Source organism: Natrix helvetica, assembly GCF_964273705.1.
Source record: "Natrix helvetica genome assembly, chromosome: 1".
Lineage (NCBI taxonomy): Eukaryota > Metazoa > Chordata > Lepidosauria > Squamata > Natricidae > Natrix > Natrix helvetica.
The window spans coordinates 217,955,665-217,975,084 of NC_138548.1; the positions used below are offsets into that span (position 1 = coordinate 217,955,665).

Consider the following 19,420-nt stretch of genomic DNA (forward strand, 5'->3'; position numbering starts at 1 on the left):
AGCTGCTCGTTCATTTCTTTCAATTGATTTTTTAAGTCCTCCTGCCCCTTTAAGAGTTGTTGAAACATCTGTTGAAAGTCCACCTCAGGGGGCTTAGGCTGGAACAAAGAAGTTAGTGTCTGTTGTCCGCTGGGGCTGGACGTTGAAGATGCTGGGGCGGAGCCAGCAAAATCCAGTTTCCCTAGTGGTGGTCTTTTAGGTGGCATTGTAGTAAGCAAAGCTCAGAGATGACAATGTCAATACGGAGAGGAAACAATTGGGAAGGTGGATAGCCAAGAGAGATCACGAGGTAGGAAGTCCAGACAGATAAGGACCTTTTCTCAATTCTAGTTCCAGGCAATAAAGCAATAAAATCCTTTGTTCCAAGTCCAGAGTAAGATATAACAAGAGATTTCTCTGAGTGTCACGGAGACAAAGACAAATGCCAGCAGTTTCTGTGGGTGGAGTCAAATTTCAAAGTACATGAAGACGACGGAAGTGTGCCATCTTGCCCTGCCAGCTCCGGGATCAGAGAGCAACAAACCAAGAGTTTTCAAAGTTTTCAGAAGGAAACAGATCATCACCTCATTTTCACAATTACAGTAAAAGAAAATCTGTGTTTGCTATGAGCGTGATTTCATTCCAGGCTCCCCCCTCCTCCTCTGGGGGCAGAGAGCAAAACAGTTTAAAGCCGCTTGTCCGAGAGGGGGGGAAATCCCCCTCCCTCCAGTCACACTTCCCAGGAACAGGTTGAACAAGTTTTTTCAAAAGGCTGACAGTCTTTTTATTTTCCTTCACTCGTGAAAGGGAACGGGGGAAATCTCCATCTCACCGCATTGCAACTGCGTCCTTCAAATCTTCAGTTTGTCCAGCTGCCTCAACGTGAAGACGCTGCAGCGCCTCCCCTCTTGCCTCCCGATGCCTAGCCCCCCCAGCCGCCTAGCCCCCCTAGCCCCCCGCTATGCCGCCCCCTCGGCAGGAGCCCCTCCAATGCATCCTGTGCCCCCCCAATCAAAGGGGAGCCCACCAGGAGTGCGCGGGGTGAGCAAAGCTTGCCCGTCGCGTACCACAGCTGGAACCGGGACGGATAAACATGGGACGAGGTGGCTCAGTGGCTAAGATGCTGAACTTGTTGACCAGAAAGGTCAGCAGTCTGGCAGTTCGAATCCCTAGTGCCATATAATGGAATGAGCTCCTGTTACTTTTCCCAGCTTCTGTCAACTTAGCAGTTCGAAAGCACGTCAAAATGCAAGTAGAAAAATAGGAACCACCTTTGGTGGGAAGGTAATAGTGTTCTGTGTGCCTTCGGCATTTAGTCATGTCAGCCACATGACCACGGAGCACTGCCCTGTAGAGTTGGGAACGACTAGCACATATGTACGAGGGGAATCTTTAACTTTATCTTTAAACATGTTGCACATTGCTCTGGCCCTACAAGTCTATTCATATTAAACCTGACTGTGGAGTTATGTTGTGTTTAGAAGTCTGACGGTCCACAAATAAAAGTTATTTTTCAGCCTATTCATTCGGCTGGCTATGCTTCTATATTTCCTGCCCAATGGTAGGAGAGTAAAGAAGTGCTGACCAGAATGTGAATCATCCCTGAGGATTTTCCTTACTCTCCCGAGGCAGCGGGTCCTGGCAATTTCATCCAGTGGTGTCAGAGGGCACCCCATAATTGTGACTTTTTAAGTTACCAGAAAACCTACATAAATGCTTCTATAGTAGGGGTGTCAAACTCGATTTCATTGAGAGGCGCATCAGGGATGTGTTTGACCTTGGAGGACTGGGGTGGGAGTGGCCAGAGTTGGGCGTGGTAATGGTAGGCGTGGCCAAGCGGGCATGGCCATGGTGGGCATTTGACACAGGCTCAAGATGCATTTTTCCCCTTCTCTTCTGTCTTTCCACAGTTCTTTATCATAACCATTTTCCTATCTCTTCTACCAGATATTATTGTCAAACATTTATTACTTGTTCTTCATATTCCACTAAACTTTTTATTTCTAAATGTATGCCCCATTGTTTAATAGTAAATTGCTTTTCCAAGCAGAAGAACTATTTATACTGTTGTATTTTTATTATTCAACTAGTAATAAAAGTACAATAGCATAAATAACATGATAGTACAAGATCTAACAGCAGAGGTAAATTTCCAGGATAGTAAATAGAAATGGTTCTCAATGATAGATACAGAATAGAATACATAATATAGAATACAGAATAGATTGTTTATTGTAGATTAAATGGGCCCACAGTATAGGATGTTGCTTGTTTTCTATCCAGATCAGGCACTTACTTGAGGCCACATAATTGTAATCTAGTCCATACCAGTCCTCCTGCAGCACTCTGCCGGCCACAAACTAGCCACATGGAGGCCCCTTGAGCTGGTCAGGATTGAAGGAATCAAACTCCTGGCAATGTGAACACGGTTAACCTGCAATACTACATTCTAACTACTGCACCACCATGGCTCTTAATGTGGATGTTGGTGGACTTCTGGCACAGGTATCGCAAAATGAAGCTGACTCTGTGCAGAGCCAATGACTGTGGCAAAGATCAAAGAACAGGTGAGCAGACTGATTCCTTTGAACCTCTATGGATAAGGAGGACAGGAGATGCCCACATGTGACTTGGGTGGTTGGTTCTTGCAAGGAGGTTGCATGACAGCAGTTTTCCATGCTTTTGAGGACCAGGAAATGATGGGACATATAGAAAATGACATTTGTAGAAATGAAAAAAAAACATTTTAAAAAATCTAATAGAGCTAAAAAGTATAGTGACTACTGTAGATTTATTCCCTTGAACCCCACCCAGTGAAGGCCCTCAGCCTGTGAGAGTGGCCTAGCTCTAGAACAAGCTTCTATTGCTATTTTGTAGATCATCTCTTGTCTTGGAAACGGGTTGGCCCATTTGTGGACATACAGGGACCATGAGAGCAAATGGCAACTTGCAAGTACTGCCATGACTTAATGTGCAAAATATAGTCTTATTTTCGTCCAACCCTCAATTTGTGGTTGATAGTCATGAATCAAACTTTTATGTATGGGCCTAAAATCATTCTGAGGTGTTGTGACTTTTTGTTATATTTGGAATATCATATTTTGTTAATGATTTATGTTGTTTTTTCATCATGGATACTTTATATGTCTGTAACGAGGTAAACACCAAGTTCGGGAGTATGCAATTAAATGAACGAATAAGGAAATAAATCATTACAATTGTTTTCCCACCCACATTAATTGCTGCTTCTTTTTGCTGGTACTCCAAATCATTTAAGGAAAAGACTTGATGGAAATAAATAATTGTGTCAAATTTTCACTAACACACCCACCCACACCAGTATATGAAACTGGCTCTCCTTTACCAATCTTATTTATGGCTAAATTGGTATCGCATTTGGCCTAAACAAGGCCTGTCAAACTGGGAGCCACGGGCTGGATGCATTATGGGCAGGCCACACCCAACCTGGCTCCACAAAGGCAAAAAAGTCACAATATGTCCCAATAGGTCATGTGACGCAATCAAGTTTGACACCTGTGGTCTAAACTGTCAATCTATCTGCCTCGTTTCACAATTCTTCAGTTCTGAACACCTGCCTTCTGGAATGATCTTCTATCACACCATTGGTCCCAACTCTTTTACCTTAAAAAAAAAATACCCCAGGTTTTCCTTGGGTGTTAAGCCAAGATTATTGGAACTCCAAATCAGAGAGGATGTAAATGTGAGATTCTGGCTGCCGATTTACATCTATTTGGATTTGAAATGAAAATCTTTCTCCTGTTTTGGTCCATTTCCTGTTATCTAATCTTGAATGCATTGTTTGAGTTGGATGGACATATCATTAAAGAAACAAAACAAACTAATGAAGCTGAACAGAATCAGCTGTGAAATCTCCCGGAGTTTGCCTGACCTTTTCCCTTATCCAGTTCCCATAAAAGCATTTCTAGGCCTAGGGATGAATAAAATGATCAACCCTTACATGTGATGATTCTTTGATTCTATGACAAACTTAGATTATTTGTCCAGGAAATATAAGCTGAGGCAAGAGTAAACACAGTAAGCTTTGGGTAAATGTTGCATCCACTACAGGAAACAAAGCTAGTGATTTCACGGATAACATATCTGCCATTCACCAAGTGTTTAAAGGTCCTCCTGAATACCCCTCAAATGCAAAGCAAAGATGGGAGAGCTACATTACCAAATCTATTGTGTTCTCTGGTTTTGTCACAAAGCATGAAATAGCTGTTGAAATAAACCAAGTCAGGGCAATGTGTAGCCTGCAAATGATCCACCAAGCAGACAACTAATGCTTAGCTTTTGCAGTATGGTTATTTTGAAGAAATTTGGATTTCAGAGATATTGCAAGTAAGAAGTGGATAAATAACCAAATCCTCAGACTGGATCCTATCACCAAAATTTGATCCTCAAGGTAAATTTGCCAGAGTTTTCTCAGATAACGAAAAGTCCTTCCTTAGGAAACAGATATTGGATGGCAGATTCTTGGCTTTGCAATTATATACTTCTAAAGAGTCTTGGATCTGAAGCGTCATTTCCAAGCCTTGAGAACTTTTAAGATGTATGGATTTCAACTCTCTTAATTTCCCAGCCAGCATCATTTTCCTTTGCTCTGCATGGGGCAGACCCCACTGCAGGTTTTGCATGCAATAATGGATGCTCCATCTCAAGATGATCCATAGAACCTGAAATGGGTGCAATGCAATGAGAGTACAGACTAACAGAGGTGGAAGAAGCCTTGGAGGTCTTCCCTAGTTCAACGCCTTGCTCAAGCAGGAGACCCTAAACCATTCTGGACAAATGGCTATCCAATCCCTTCTTAAAAACCTTCAGTATTGGAGCACCCCCAATTTCTGGAGGCAAACCATTCCACTAATTAATTGTTTTCACTGACAGGAAATTTCTCCTGTCATGTAGTTTAGAGGAGTGCAGCTTAGCATTGCTGAATTTGCACACTTTCTGCCAAATTGAAGTGGTCCAACACAGAGCAGAAGGCTGAGCTAGATAAAACTCAGGCAATTTGTGGCAGGCAATGACCGTCCTGAAACTCCCTTCTGTTGTTAGCAAGTATGTGCTTTTTATACCATGTCTTTATAGCATGAGATTACCAGGCATCCAGGACATGAGTGGGAGATAGGCTTGCGGCAGAGTTGATGCCAACTGTCCATTTGTTGTACCAGAGTGATGGTGTCAGTATGCTCAAGAAGAATGATAAGTCTAAACTTTATTTTGACTTCCTGCCTTGTAAAATGGAAAGAGGATTTCCCAGGGATGAACAGCATAACGTAGGTTCTTGGGTTCTTCACTAACTGCTGAACCGCCTCACCATTGGCCATACCCAGAGGTGGGTTGCTCCCGTTTCGACTGAACCAGTAGTGGTATTTTTGTCTGGGTCGCAGAACTGGCAGTGACCCAGATTTGCCACACCCCCAAACCAGTTCCCTCGCTGCCCCTGACGCTGCCTTTGTGCGTGCAGCAGTTCCAGAAACCAGAAGAGCTGGTCTTCTGTTTTCCGACGTGAGCATGCGGGGAAGTAACCGGGAGACTTGCATGCCAGAAAACAGAAGTTCGTTTTTTGTTGCGTGCATGCCCCCCTGGGCAGTTCCTCTTCCTGGTTGCTCCCTTTTCGGCACTTGATGCCACCTCTGCGTGCACACGCTCCCTTTTTGGCACTCAGTGCTGAAAAGGTTCGCCACCACTGCACTAAAAGTTACTTGTATTTTGGGCAATGTGGTAAGCCACATGCTGCAGAACCTTCAAGGACAACCTGGGCAATAGTTCAGCACATTGAGAAGCCAATTATCCAATAATTGGCATAATTGCAATCTTTACCACAAACTGGAACCTCATTGGTTTAGCTTCAGGTTGACTGGCCCTAGTCATCAGGAGTATTTTTTGATAACAACCTCCAAGAAAATCTCAATGTCTCAACACACCTATTGACTTTAAAAAAAACCCACACACAACAAACCCACAAATCCTCAACTTTAAAAAATGCATGGGTAGGACCTAGCACAGGGGTCAGCAACCTGTGGCTCTGGAGCTGCATGTGGCTCTTTCATCCCCCTGCTGCGGCTCCGTTGCTCAAAATATATCACAAGTATCAATGTGTGACATCCACCAGCATGCAATTTATTGAGCTTTTTGACCCCCAGTAGGCCAATCATGGATAAATCCAAGAAAAGAAAAGTTTCAGAAGAAAACAGAACCTTTAATTCAAATACATATGCTAGTTTTGTGGGCGCTCAGGAAATAGGCATGGGAAGGGATCTGTGGCTCCTGGTGTTTTCTTTTCAGTGGGAAATGGATCCAAATGGCTCTGTCAGCGTTCCAAATATCATGCAGAATTAAATCAGAGTCCAAGACAGAGCTATCCTTAAAGTTCCAATTTAATATGACAGACATGTTGGCAACAAACTGTGGAATCCCAAATCTAAAGCTTTCTGGGATTCCATTCAGTTGAAAGTTCATGATCTTATCCCCACGCCCATAAATCCATCACATGGTCCAATCTTCTTCGGTCACACTGGCATCTCCACCCAGCTGGTTCCGGTCAGGTGCAGAGAGGCGAAGACAAAAGATGACCTTGGGCTTCTAGAGAGGAATGACAACAACACATTCCACAATTCTACTCCTTACTATTCCCCCCTCCCAACTATTACACTAATGAAACAGCACAGTGAAATAATAAAAAGTGTGTCAGGCCAAAGATCCTAAAAGGAACATAACTACAGGCCTGACAGGCTCTTTAAGTGTTTACGCTTGCCGACCCCTGACCTAGCAGTTTTCAGAACAACTGCATTTAACCTTCAGCAATATTATTGCTGTTCCACTTGGGATGTACAAAGTTCTCTTCCGTACTTAGGGTCTGCTCAGTTCCTTCATTCTTATAATTGTTGTGGTCAACAGCCACCAGCCGGAAAAGCATCCTTCTACAGATAAGAGGGCAAGGAAATAAAACAGAGCTGTATCGTGAATTTGGAATCTTTCCATAAATTTCAAAAACGTCACTTAGAAATATTTTCCAATAAGGAACAGAAGTAACAAAGTACTTAAGGCAAAGAGGTTCAGTTTATGGCAATTAATAGGAGTCACTTCCTACTTTTGTAGCACTTGGTAGCCCATGAATATGGCCCACTAAACGTTTCTGAATGCCCAGTATCATTTTGGCTGCAGTGCTTTCAAAATTACACTTAACTAAAACATGTTACTTATAAAGACAGCTAAAATTTTATTTTCCAGCCTATCCTTTTCTCTCAGCCTTGCAAGGTGTAGTCCAGGCAAGAAGCACAACTAGAAGTATATTTAGCTCTATCTTTATTGCAAGGTTATATTAACAGAAACTTGCAAGACTGAAAGTATTTCTCTACCTTGTTCTTCATTCTGTCTCCCAAGGTCATTTTCACATAACATTTCATTTTCCCAGAAGCACCCAAGGCATAGTTCTTTTATTAATATTGATATAAGGTGACAACTGTTTTTTCACACTTACGATGCAGTATCCCCATGGTCACGTGATCAAAATTAGGGCGCTTGGCAAGTGTCATGTATTTATGACAAATGGACTGTCCCTGGGCCATGTGATCACCATTTGTAACCTTCCCATCCAGCTTCCATCAAACAAAGTCAATGGGGGAAGCCAGATTCACTTAACAACCGCATGATTTCACCTAACTACTGCAGCGAGCAGCTTAACAACTGCGGCAATAAATATTGTAAAACGGGGTAAAACTCATTGCCTTGCTTTTAGCAACAGAAATCTGGGGCTTGATTGTGGTCGTACATTGAGGACTACCGGTACGGCATATATGACTACCAACCTCCTTTACATGAAATGGTGTCACTGAGGAATGGGGCTGGGTGGGGAGTGTGATCTAACCTTAATTATAAAGAAATGTAGAATTAGTGAAAAGAAAATGAATCCAACACAGAATTTCCTCATAAAATAGTTATCAGCTTTATTATTTCCAGTCAAGATTACCAGAGCAAGACTTGGTTTCAACTGAAAAAATTTCCAGCAAATGAACCAAAACTTCTAATGCTAGCTCCTGCATTCTAAGTCCTTTTACCCTGTCTCCGTCCTTCGAAAATGCTAAAAGAATTGTATGGAAACCAGCCTTGTCCTTTTAAAATGGAAAGATGGAATCGTGCAGATAGGTTTTGATCTGTAATGCCAACCAATCGGTGATTAAAAGTTGTGGTGTGCTCATAAAATACCCAGTACTTACAAAAATCCAAAATCTATTTTTCCCTTTAGACTTATACCAGGGGTGTCCAAACTTGGGAACTTTAAGACTTGTGGACTTCAACATGGCTGGCTGGGGAATTCTGGGAGTTGAAGTCCACAAGTCTTAAAGTTCCCAAGTTTGGACACCCCTGACTTATACCTTCCATTGAAGGTGAACATGCTAATTATCTATAAGTCACAAGTATTACCAGCATTGTCAGTTATAAAAAAGCTGCTGTTTGGGAGCTTACAGCCTTGTTCCCCTTATCTCAAGAAAATTCAAGAAATGTATATCTGAATGTTTTTTTAGAAGCATTACAAACAAATAATAAGGACAATTTTTTGGTCCAGCAGTTCCCTTTGATTAGCAGTAACCATGAACACTTTACTCAAGTTGCTTTGCTAGTGGGTATTTCTCTTCGGCAAAATGCAAACACAAATATACAAACACACACACAAACACAAATTTGGGTTTTTGCGTTGCTTTAACTTCCATCCACTGACGTGAGTAAGCAATTCATTTGGCAGCTGCTTTCTCATGAGAGACAGCTTCCTGCTCTGCTAGTGTTTTGTTTTTTTAAAGGCACATTAGCAGCTTTCCTTATTCCTGGCGTTGCAGTGTACCACTAAGGCTAGGGATGTATCTGAAATCAAGCCACATACCATCTCCCACTGCAGGAGGTTAACACCAGTGCAGTCTAGGGAAAGCCAGGCTGGGTCCCTGTTTAGTCATGAAGAATGGAAGCAAGTTGCCGCCTTCTGAAGGCCGAGACCGCAGGGGTTATTAGGAGAATTAAAAGGCACATCAAGCTCAGACATGGGGAAGGGATTTCTTCTCTTCAATTTCCTGGGAGAGGACCGAACAGCTCTGAAGAGAACAGACTGAACAGCTAGAGGACACAGTTTTAATTCTTCCACAGAATCATCAGTTGCTACCTGCAGCATGCTGGCAAAGATTCCGAAGCTTGAGGTAAAACACGGGCCATGGCCTGTGCAAAAGGGCTAAGATTTCAGTCACACAACAATACTGCAGGCCAGCATTTGCTATTTTAATTGCAGGTGGCCGCACTGAGCCTTCGGAAGCAGAGGTTTACCTGCTGCTCACCTGCATGTCAGTCCAAAGACCTTTAAGACAGCCGAGAAAGCATTAGAATTACGGAGACTTCTCCTCCCAATGCTCAGTATTGTCAGAAGCCGTGTTTTCTATGTAACAGAGTAAAGTCATTATCTTTGGCATCCAATTATTCTCTAACTATACACAGACAATTTATTCCTTAGGACAGAGCCTCAAAGCACTACTTCCTATAATATTCACAACATACAACTTAGGGAAATGTATGAGTTCACATCTGGCTGATGGCCATTTTTTCTCTACAGCCATATGAAGATCACCAGCATAGTTTGCCTCTCAGAGTCTGGAACTTTGATAATGCATCTAGTATTCTAAAGAGCAAACATACCAGCTTGTAATTATTATTATTTTTATCAAGAAAGCCCAAATAAACTGATATTCCAATGTTGGCTGTTTTGACCTTATTGCAAAAGGCACAAGAGTGTTACTGGCAAGTTTTGGGTTATGCAGCAAATTGGTTCCCCCTCTCATTTCCTGAAATATACCCTCTGTTGCTAGAAAGCAAGTTCAGAAGAATGGGAGCGTTGACAGGAGATGCATTCCAGAGCTGCTTTGGTCTTTTTCTTGGACTGCTTTAGCTGAAGTGCCAAATCTGATGAGCATCTGCAGTGTTGCAGAGAGCCATGGATGGATGCTCACCTCTTGCAGACAAACACCAGTTAATTGCTACATTCTTAAGCAGGTGATCCTAAAAAAAAAAAAAACCAAAAAACATAAGGCACACTGTTGAGAGAAAACATAATCAAAGACTCCACTGGCTAAGATGGCTAAGAATTCTGAGAGTAGAATTTGAATATCTTTTTTGTTGTTTCTTGCGAGGGAAATTCTACAGCTAGAGGTTCTATTAAGCCAAGAAGATGCTCTACACCAGGGGCGTCAAACTGGGAGCCTGCGCGCCAAATGCGTCACATGCTGGCCATGCCAACCCCAGCTCCGCAAAGGGGAAAAACGTTGCAATACGTCATGTGACAGCAATGTGATGCCGCACGTTTGACCCCCATGCTGTACACAAAAGGGCACACTGGCCATGCTTCCACCTGAAGGACCTTCTAGTGTGGCTCCCATTTAGTCAACCTATGCCCTGCCTACCCTTTGAGAAAAGTTATGCAATCAAAGCTTGTAACAGCCACATTTGCTGATGCAACATCACAACCTGGAGCACACTCAAACCACTTCCTGTGTAGTAGGTAGCAAAGAGAAAAGGACAACTTTTCTCATCTGCAAGTGCAGGGGAAGAAGCAATTTTTAATGTGCAGATATAGGTGGAAATATATCTCTCCCAGCACTGATAAAATCATGATATTTGAAGATGGAATTAGACTTCCGCTTCTTAACCCTCCGTGACATTATTTGAACTGCCAACGTTGGTTCACATCTGGAGGATTTAACCAAACAGCCTCTTTTGTGAAAATTTATCTCTTTCTGAAAAATCTTTCCACTGACTTTGGAGAAGGAAAGAGCTTTCAGAAACATTTAAGTACGTATGAACTGTTTCCTTACATAGTTTTGAAACTTCATTTAACTCCCACAGCTACAAAATGAGAACTGAACAGCTGATCCTGGAAAGAGATGACTTAAAGAAGAGCATATTTGTGTGTAAAGTTCAGATTAAACTCACATGCGTCAGTTCCCATTCTTCATTTTCTGGCACTCGGGAGTGTTTCCCTGTATAGTGACAGTCTCCCAACTCCACAGCCCCCTTCTTGGCTCGGAGGCAGAGCTGCTTGCCAATGTTGTGTCGCAGATCTCGCTGGGATGTGTATTCAAAATACTAAAAGCGAAACAGGGAGCGAAAGAAAGAGGAGGTGAGAGACTAGATGAAAATCAACCAGAATGGTTGGATAAATATTGGAGTTCTTATACTTTACTAAGATATTTAAATTATTTTTTAAATAATGTATGATTGTAGGAATTTTTTTTTTCAGATTGAAGACATGATAACACAAGAAATTTATAATGGCGTTTAGGGACATCTTTAAGGAAGCACACAGGGACTGGCCTCGTGAATTTGATTCAACCATGTTGTCTATGTGTGCCTTCTTGGGAACAGTTTGTTCCTAAACAGAGATGCTACAGAATAAAATATGCAGCAAAATTTATTTGAGGAAAATATGAACGAGACTCAGCATTAAATTTGTCATCAGATACAAAGGAAAAACTAGATAAGGTTTTAAAAATGAAGAATGCCTCCCAAGTCCCCCAAAACGAATGGACATGTCCTTTTGTTGGATTTATAACTCAGTGAAAGAGGTAAAGAAATTTATAACATGGATCAACAACCATCTGAATGGATTACAGAGAAAGACTGCCCTGTATAAAAGAAAACGATTACTAAATTGGTTTATTCAACAAGGGATAAAATGGGATATGTTGGTGTCTCTTTCTGGATTTACTGATAACTTAATTGGAAAAATGTGTTATGCTGGATTTAGTTACATTTATTGTGATGTAAAAGCTTCCCCCCATAGTTACTTTACAAAATCCTAACTTTATACTATATAAAATGGCCTTGCATTTAACTGATTTTTTAAATTTAAACTAAGAAAATTTGAAGAACCTGTCTTTTTAAAAGATAAATTATTTCTCACTGTTAAGTTATATTTTAATCTTTTATTTATATTAGGATAATGGGATTACTTTCTGTTTTGAAATGTGGGTGTGTTTATAGTTTAAAGTGGAGATATGGCATGCATATTTGAACAGGATAAGTTGATAAATTGTGTATGGGAGCTTGTCTTTTATAAAGGAGAAATTGTCTCTTTGTCATGTTAAATTTTGTTTTTTAAATTTTGTTTACATTATGATATTGGGAACATTTTATACCTTTTAAATGAGATTTTGTTATGACTGAGATATGGAATGTGGATATATATATGTGTGTGTGTGTGTGTGTGTGTGTGTGTGTGTGTGTGTGTGTTGTATTTGTACTGATAAATAAATAAAGGCATACCAGGGGTTGTAACACAAATACATACATACATACATACATACATACATACATACATACATATATATATATATATATAAAACCTGCTGCATTTCACCCCTGGTATTAATCTATGTTCTAATTGTAACACAAATACATACATACATACATACATACATACATACATACATACATACATACATACATACATACATATAAAACCTGCTGCATTTCACCCCTGGTATTAATCTATGTTCTAATACTTTCTCCATAAAAACATGGAATACTTTCGCTTCCTGAAGTCATTCTAATTTCAGCAAAGATTCTTTCCTCCCTCATTTTGCTAGATATAATCTGGCTTCAATGTTTGCACGAGCAGAGATAAGGATGGATACATTTTCACAAACCCCGTACCTGGTTGCCTCCCATCCCATGACAGGGATACAAAATTAAAGGTTTTCCACCATGGTTGTTTTCTCCAACATCCAGGCACTGCTGGGCACCTTCATTTCTAATCTGTAGTGGAATAGATTTAATAAAATTAGGAGCGTATTAACAGAACATCCATACAAAGCTTCGGGTTTTAGCTTAACAGCTTGGAGAAGAGTGGTTTTTTTTTGTTGCATTCTTTTTCTAAACATATGTACTCTTTTATCTCCCTTCTGAGCTCAATTGCCTCTAAATACCTCACACCAACAAGAGTCAATTAATAAATCCTTTTAGGAATTACAATATTTATGAACATTCAAGTACTGAACCAATGGCAAGACAGTTTGAATGGGAAATGCAGAGCCAAATAAAGATAGATTTGTTTCCTCAGGTCTTTCAATCAGCTGTAAGTCAATTTGAGAGTTAATTTATGATACACCCCCCCCCAATATGAATATATCAGTTTTAGTTCCCCAAAATTGGTTTGCAATTCTCCCACAACTTTAGACTAAGATCTTCTTCATTCTCTTGATCTATTCACTTCTAATTTTCTTTTTTAATTCAGTTTTTTTGATATTGCTAGATAAAGGTAGAGGTTCCCCTTGCACATACTGTATGTGCTAGTCGTTCCCGACTCTAGGGGGTGGTGCTCATTTCCGTTTCAACCCCAAAGAGGCAGTTCTGTCCGAAGTCGTCTCCGTGGTCATGTGGCTGGCATGACTAAATGCCAAAGGGGCACGGAATGCTGTTACCTTCCCAACAAAGGTGGTTCCTATTTTTCTCCTTGCATTTTTACATGCTTTTGAATTGCTAGGTTGGCAGAAGCTGGGACAAGTAACGAGCGCTCACTCGGTTACATGGCACTAGGGATTCGAACCGCCGACCTTCTGATCGACAAGTTCAGCATCTTAGCCACTGAGCCACCATGTCCCTTCTGATATTGCTAGATGCCCACATAATTGTAGTGATTTTATTCATTCAGACACACTGTTATTTCTATAGATTATCTTGACAATTTTCACTTACCGCTCCATAGAAAGCTGGAGTAAGATCTGGAATGAAGATTTCAGGATAAACAGTTTGTAGATACCAAGTGAAATTTTTGCAGTGTAACTGCTCCTTCAGCTGCAGTCGCTCACCGAGGTCTCCATATGTTTTCTAATAAAGCCATAACATGTGCATGTTTAAAAAGAATCACATAAAGCAGACAAAGGAGCCATTTTCAGTTTGTTTACTAGAATAACTAAAGTGTCTTTATTCTTTAATTTATTTAATCCATGGATTAAACCTGAGACAGAATTCCAGCTAGAATTTGATTTCTAGGATTCAGATATGGAACATTCTAACCCTGAGATCCTCCAAGTTTCTCTCTTTCAGTAGATCCTGGAGGATAAAGCCACAGCTCCATTTTATAATTATCAATAGATCTGTTTTTGTATCAAATCTCTTACCAGTCACTCCAGTTGTAGAAATGAGGCCACCTCAGGGTGTCTAAGTCATTGAAATAACGATTGGAAAATGCTCTAATATTTATCTTCCTTTGGTAAGATTCCCAGCAACTATGCTTGAGAATCTTGCTGTCAGGCCTTGAAGCCATCATGGGCGTTGGATCTTCAGGCCTGCCAAATTTAGTCTATGGGAAACTGGGAGGAGGGGGATTGTATGGAGCTGGGGACATATATAGTCATAATAACATTCCTTTCTCAGAGTCAAGGACATTCTGCCCTGCACCTGGAGAGGTGTGACTGGGAGGCATCTCCAGTTGGAACGGTGCTTTGATTGGACCATGTGATGGACATGTGCGGGCCGTGTAGGTGCTTGGACTTTCTTTTGGGTGGGGAAAACCTGGAAGCTTGCAGATGCAAGTTTTCCCAGATGTGCCAATAAGACACCGCTAATAAAATAGAACTTTGAGGAAGTTCAAGCGTCAGAGTCTTATTTGGTTGGGGGTGTTACTTGGAACCCTGACATTTGCCTTTATTTAAAGGAAACAGAATCCATTAAATCAAATATTTAGAATTTAAAGACAAGACTTATATATTTTGTACATTAAGGGAAATAATTCTCAAGGAAAGTAATTCATACCTCTCTGGCCATCTGGGAAGCCTGCTGGTTCCTTCTGTAGAAGATTTCCTTATAGTCATCCATCCAGACTTCTGCCAAGCGCACCTGATTCCTAGAAATGACTTGAGTTCCTTTGGGGAAGGTGTGTGGACTCTTGGAACGGAACACATGGCCAACTACGGAGCAGGGAATAATCTCCAGCTGGCCTCCACACTGCCAAACCTGGGCAGAGGGGAAGAATGCCATTCAAACCACGGGAAAACTACAAACTCATACACTGAATGTTGGAGTCAGGTAAAGGAAACTCACATATCTTTTTCTCTTTAAAACAGGAATCCGGATTAGATTCCAGCTGCCTAAAATCAGGCCCCTTCAGGACAGAAGCAGCCATTAAGTAGCAATAGCACTTATATACTGCTTCATAGTGCTTTACAGCACCCTCTAAGTGGTTTACAGAGTCAGCCTATTGCCCCCAACAATCTGGTTCCTCATTTTACCCACCTCGGAAGGATGGAAGGCTGAGTCAATCTTGAGCAGATCAGGATCAAACTCCTGGCAGTGGGCAGAGTTAGGCTGAAATACTGCCATTCTATTCACCATGCCACCACGAAAGAGCATCTTCTTAGGAGGATGGGGTGGCAACTTTGTGTTTGCAGGCAATATCTCAAGGAGAAAATATCTATATCTTTCAAGTTTGATACCACTTGTTTCCCTGCTTTAAAAGAGAGTGGTCCTTCTAAAAGGTAAACTGGAGTCCTGCACCAGAAAAATAAGGTGCTCCGAAGATCAATAGCATTCAAGTCTGAGGAAGTACAATACCCCAATTTCCTCTGACCAAAACCTGAGACTGGTTGCAATCCCAGAACGGACCACTCTCTAAAGCAGGGGTGTCCAAACTTGGGAACTTTAAGACTGTGGACTTCAACTCCCAGAATTCCCCAGCCAGCTATGCTGGCTGGGGAATTCTGAGAGTTGAAGTCCACAAGTCTTAAAGTTTCCAAGTTTGGACACCCCTGCTCTAAAGAATCTTCATCTCAGAGAGGTGGCTTTAGTTAAAGATTTACTCAAGCTGCAACTGGATTGGATAAAAACTGGTAATACTATGTTGATAACAAAACATGTAACCTTTTGCATCTGGGAGCCATTCTTAGCCCCTGAGGACCAGGACAAAAATCTAATTTTATGTCATTTAATTAATAATACATCAGTGATGGGATTCAATTTTTTTTTACTACCAGTTCTGTGGGTGTGGCTTGGTGGGCGTGGCATGGCTTGGTGGGTGTGGCAGGGGAAGGATACTGCAAAATCCACATTCCCTCCCGATCAGCTGGGACTCGGGAGGCAGAGAATAGATGGGGGCGGGACCAGTCAGAGGTGGTGTTTATCGGTTCTCCAAATTACTCAAAATTTCCGCTACCGGTTCTCCAGAACTGGTCAGAATCTACTGAATACCACCTCTGTAATACATGTATGAATTAAGGTATACGCTGAACATGTAATAAATAATTTCACCTCTGACACATTGAAACAACTTGGTAGCAATTTTGAACAAGGCCACAAGCAAGACTTGGGAGGCAAGTACATGTTTGTGCCTTGAGGTTACATTCATGCTTAAGGACTCTGCTTCTTGCCGGTTCTCTGCCATTCTTGGTCTTGCAAAACATGTTCACTGCTAGGGTTTCTATTGTCTTATTATTATTAATAATATTTTTAATTCTGAATAACAAAATGTCATTAGAGGAAAAGCAAAGCAGAAAGCATCCATAAACACATGCATTAACCTGGATGAAAGGTGACCTTGAATTTAATATTATGCCCGACTTTAGTTAAGACAAAAGCAGAACAAAAGGCTTCTGTACTTTCATTTAATCTGAGACAACTTTCTCTTTTAAAGGTACCTATTGAAGGCAGAAAAACTTATATTTGTTTTCGGTAGTTACAGGAAATTGCAACTCAGACCAGAGGTTCTTAACTTCACTTTAAAAACAAAAATTAGCATTCCCGTTTCTCATATTGTTTTTTGCCACATGGTGGCACTCTACTCAGCATTTAAAATCTAGCTTTTAACATTTTAAAAAATCTTTATGTGCAAAGTTACCAACAAAACATCTGCTTAAACATCTGCACTGCAAAATATACAGTATATTAAGAAAAAAAAACTTCTGCAGATCCTGAGATCATTTCTTCTTCACAATATCAATAGTAAAATAGATGATGCTTGAATTTTTCTCAGATTCTTGTATAATTTTCCAACAATAATAATCTGTTTTTTTTAAAAAAATATTGCAGTTGATGCATACATTATGATCAAATTTGGTATGCATACTTAGAGGAACAAATTATAATTCATTGTATCTTTGGAATCAGTTGATCCCTTAAACTGGGAGTAATTGTGGAGTATCCTGGGTGTAATAGAACCATTTCTAATTGCTTGTTTCTATGCTGAGGATCCAATTTGGGACTGCTGTTGTCTTGTGTAAAACAGCAGGATGTGGGTTCTGTTTTTTTGTGGGGGTAATGATTTGAAAGCAGGAAAAGGGGTAATTGGGCCAAACAGTTTAAGAACCAATGCTGTGGCATCTATGCACCTGCAGTGTAATCATTGTCTCTGGATTGGACAACAAATGAAAGTTTTATTCCCAGATGGACAGTCGGAACTGAGAATCCGAATACAAAGAAGTAGTTAGTCAGCCTCTAAACCAAGTCACGTTTTGTTTTCATAGCAACAGACCCACTTCTTAAATTTTACTACTTTGTTTACTACTTCTACTTTCTTTACTTTCTTTTTACGACTTTTTTCCTTTATTACTTGTATTTTCTCCCCTTTGCTTTCTTTTTATTGCTTTCTTTATTATTACTTTCTTTTGCTATGATTGCTACTTCTGTCACATAACCCCATTCCATTTTGAAAGCACAGAGCTAGTATAATGTGCACCGGATCTATGTAATCAATCCCAGGTTGATCTATCCTGACTTTTAGATTTATTGTGACAAATTCTATCCACTGTTAGGTTACATGATACTGCTATTACTTTACATTGATTCATACTTTTTAAGCATTAGATTGTAAATACAACCTAAATCGTAACAGAACAGAAATAAAATAACCCTTATGTAAAGAAACATGACAATAACTTTGTAGGTCTATTTAAAGAAGTGGTTCCCAACCTTTCCACCTTGGTGGTCTGGGACGGCATGGGGGGAGGCATGTGTGAATGGCAGGCACACGCGTGCACAGCTCCATTCGCACACAGCTCACATACAAATGCTTTGCATGCGAATGCCCTCCACTCACGTGAATGGAGCTTTGCAAGCAAACACACATGCCCTCCACTCGCGCACGTATCTCCATTCGCATTCTGCTTGCACAAGTGGAATTTCGTGTGCGAGAGCAAGGGTCCACTGTTTGTGCGAGTGAAGCTGCATGTGTGCTTGCCCATTGCCTGCGTGGCCTGGTTTCAAACAGGCCGCAGCCAGGTAGAAAGCTGTGGCCTGGGGGTTGGGGGTTGGGGGCCCCTGATTTAAAGTATTGGAAATTCAAGGAATAAAGCCACAGTTAAAGAAGCGGTGGTGGACTTCAGTGTAAATTCAGGCTTAAGCTTACCAAGAAAACTCACTGAGTAATTTACAGCCAGGCATCATTGAGCATAATGTACCCCCATAAGACTATTGTTAGGACAAACTAGACAGGAAAAAATTATGATTGATAGTCTTTACCTGAACCTTTACTCTAAAACAAGTTAGGGGGTAAAAATAATGAAATTCAATACAAACCTCTTAGAAGCAATCCACATTATGGAAATATTTCATTAAAATATGAAATTTTTGACATGTGGAGCCCAAAAATTTCACCATGGCTGATATCAGGCAATGATAGTCTATTACTTCTTATTTACTCTCTAAATATAGCTTTTTCAGAGAACTGGTAACCCACAACTCGCTTTTAAAAATTCTATTTAAATATAGCTCTACTTCCAAGGAATATTTTGCAGCTTTCCTTCTTACCCGAAAAGACATCTCTACATTTTCCCCTCCCCAGATTTCCATCTGATCGTCATAGGAGCCAATATGTTCAAAATAGGCCTTGGAAATGGCAAACAGACCGCCGGCAAATGTAGGAGTCCTGCAAAAGAAGCATAAGAATATTGTGAAAACAAATTATGGAAAACTGAAATCTTCTCTCTGATCTGAAGTCTTCATTCTCTCTAACACAGGGGTGTCGTATTCAATGCGTGCAGGCCGGATCAAGCCCACAGAATGCTTAGATCTGGCGGCAAGGCCACCCTGAAACAACAAAGGACCAGCCCATGGTTTCAGCCACCAGCAGCCCTCCCAAGCTTCGTTCTCGCTGGTGGAGGGCTGGAGGATTCCCCCCCAGCTACGCCCAGGCCACCATACGAGTGACATTGAGCTGGCCACACCCACCCTGGCCATGCCCCCTGATGCGGCCCTCAATGAAATCGAGTTTGACAGCCTTACTCTAACATTTCTGAGTGAAATATCAAGGAAAGCTCAAACCGGGTTACAACGGCTAAAGTAGGGAAATGTATCGTACGGCACTCCAGATATTGTTGAATTTCTAGCGTCTCCACCTTAGCATAGGCAATGCAGAAGGATGCTGGGAGATATTGGCAATGACTTCTGGAGA

The 19,420-nt window shown here is 41.0% G+C and overlaps 1 protein-coding gene across 3 annotated transcripts in view; it reads right to left on the reverse strand.

The window, feature by feature from the left end:
* Positions 1-7,927: 7,927 nt before the first annotated feature.
* Positions 7,928-19,420, reverse strand: part of GALNT6 (polypeptide N-acetylgalactosaminyltransferase 6) — a 73,477-nt gene continuing 61,984 nt past the window's right edge. For all 3 annotated transcript variants that reach the window (XM_081937628.1, XM_081937627.1, XM_081937629.1), the window contains exons 6-11: positions 18,778-18,895; positions 14,794-14,994; positions 13,735-13,866; positions 12,694-12,795; positions 10,972-11,124; positions 7,928-10,041 (exon numbers count right to left, since the gene is read on the reverse strand). In XM_081937628.1, the coding sequence (XP_081793754.1) occupies positions 9,928-10,041; positions 10,972-11,124; positions 12,694-12,795; positions 13,735-13,866; positions 14,794-14,994; positions 18,778-18,895 (820 nt within the window). In that variant the 3' untranslated portion in view covers positions 7,928-9,927. The remainder of the gene's footprint in view (positions 10,042-10,971; positions 11,125-12,693; positions 12,796-13,734; positions 13,867-14,793; positions 14,995-18,777; positions 18,896-19,420) is intronic.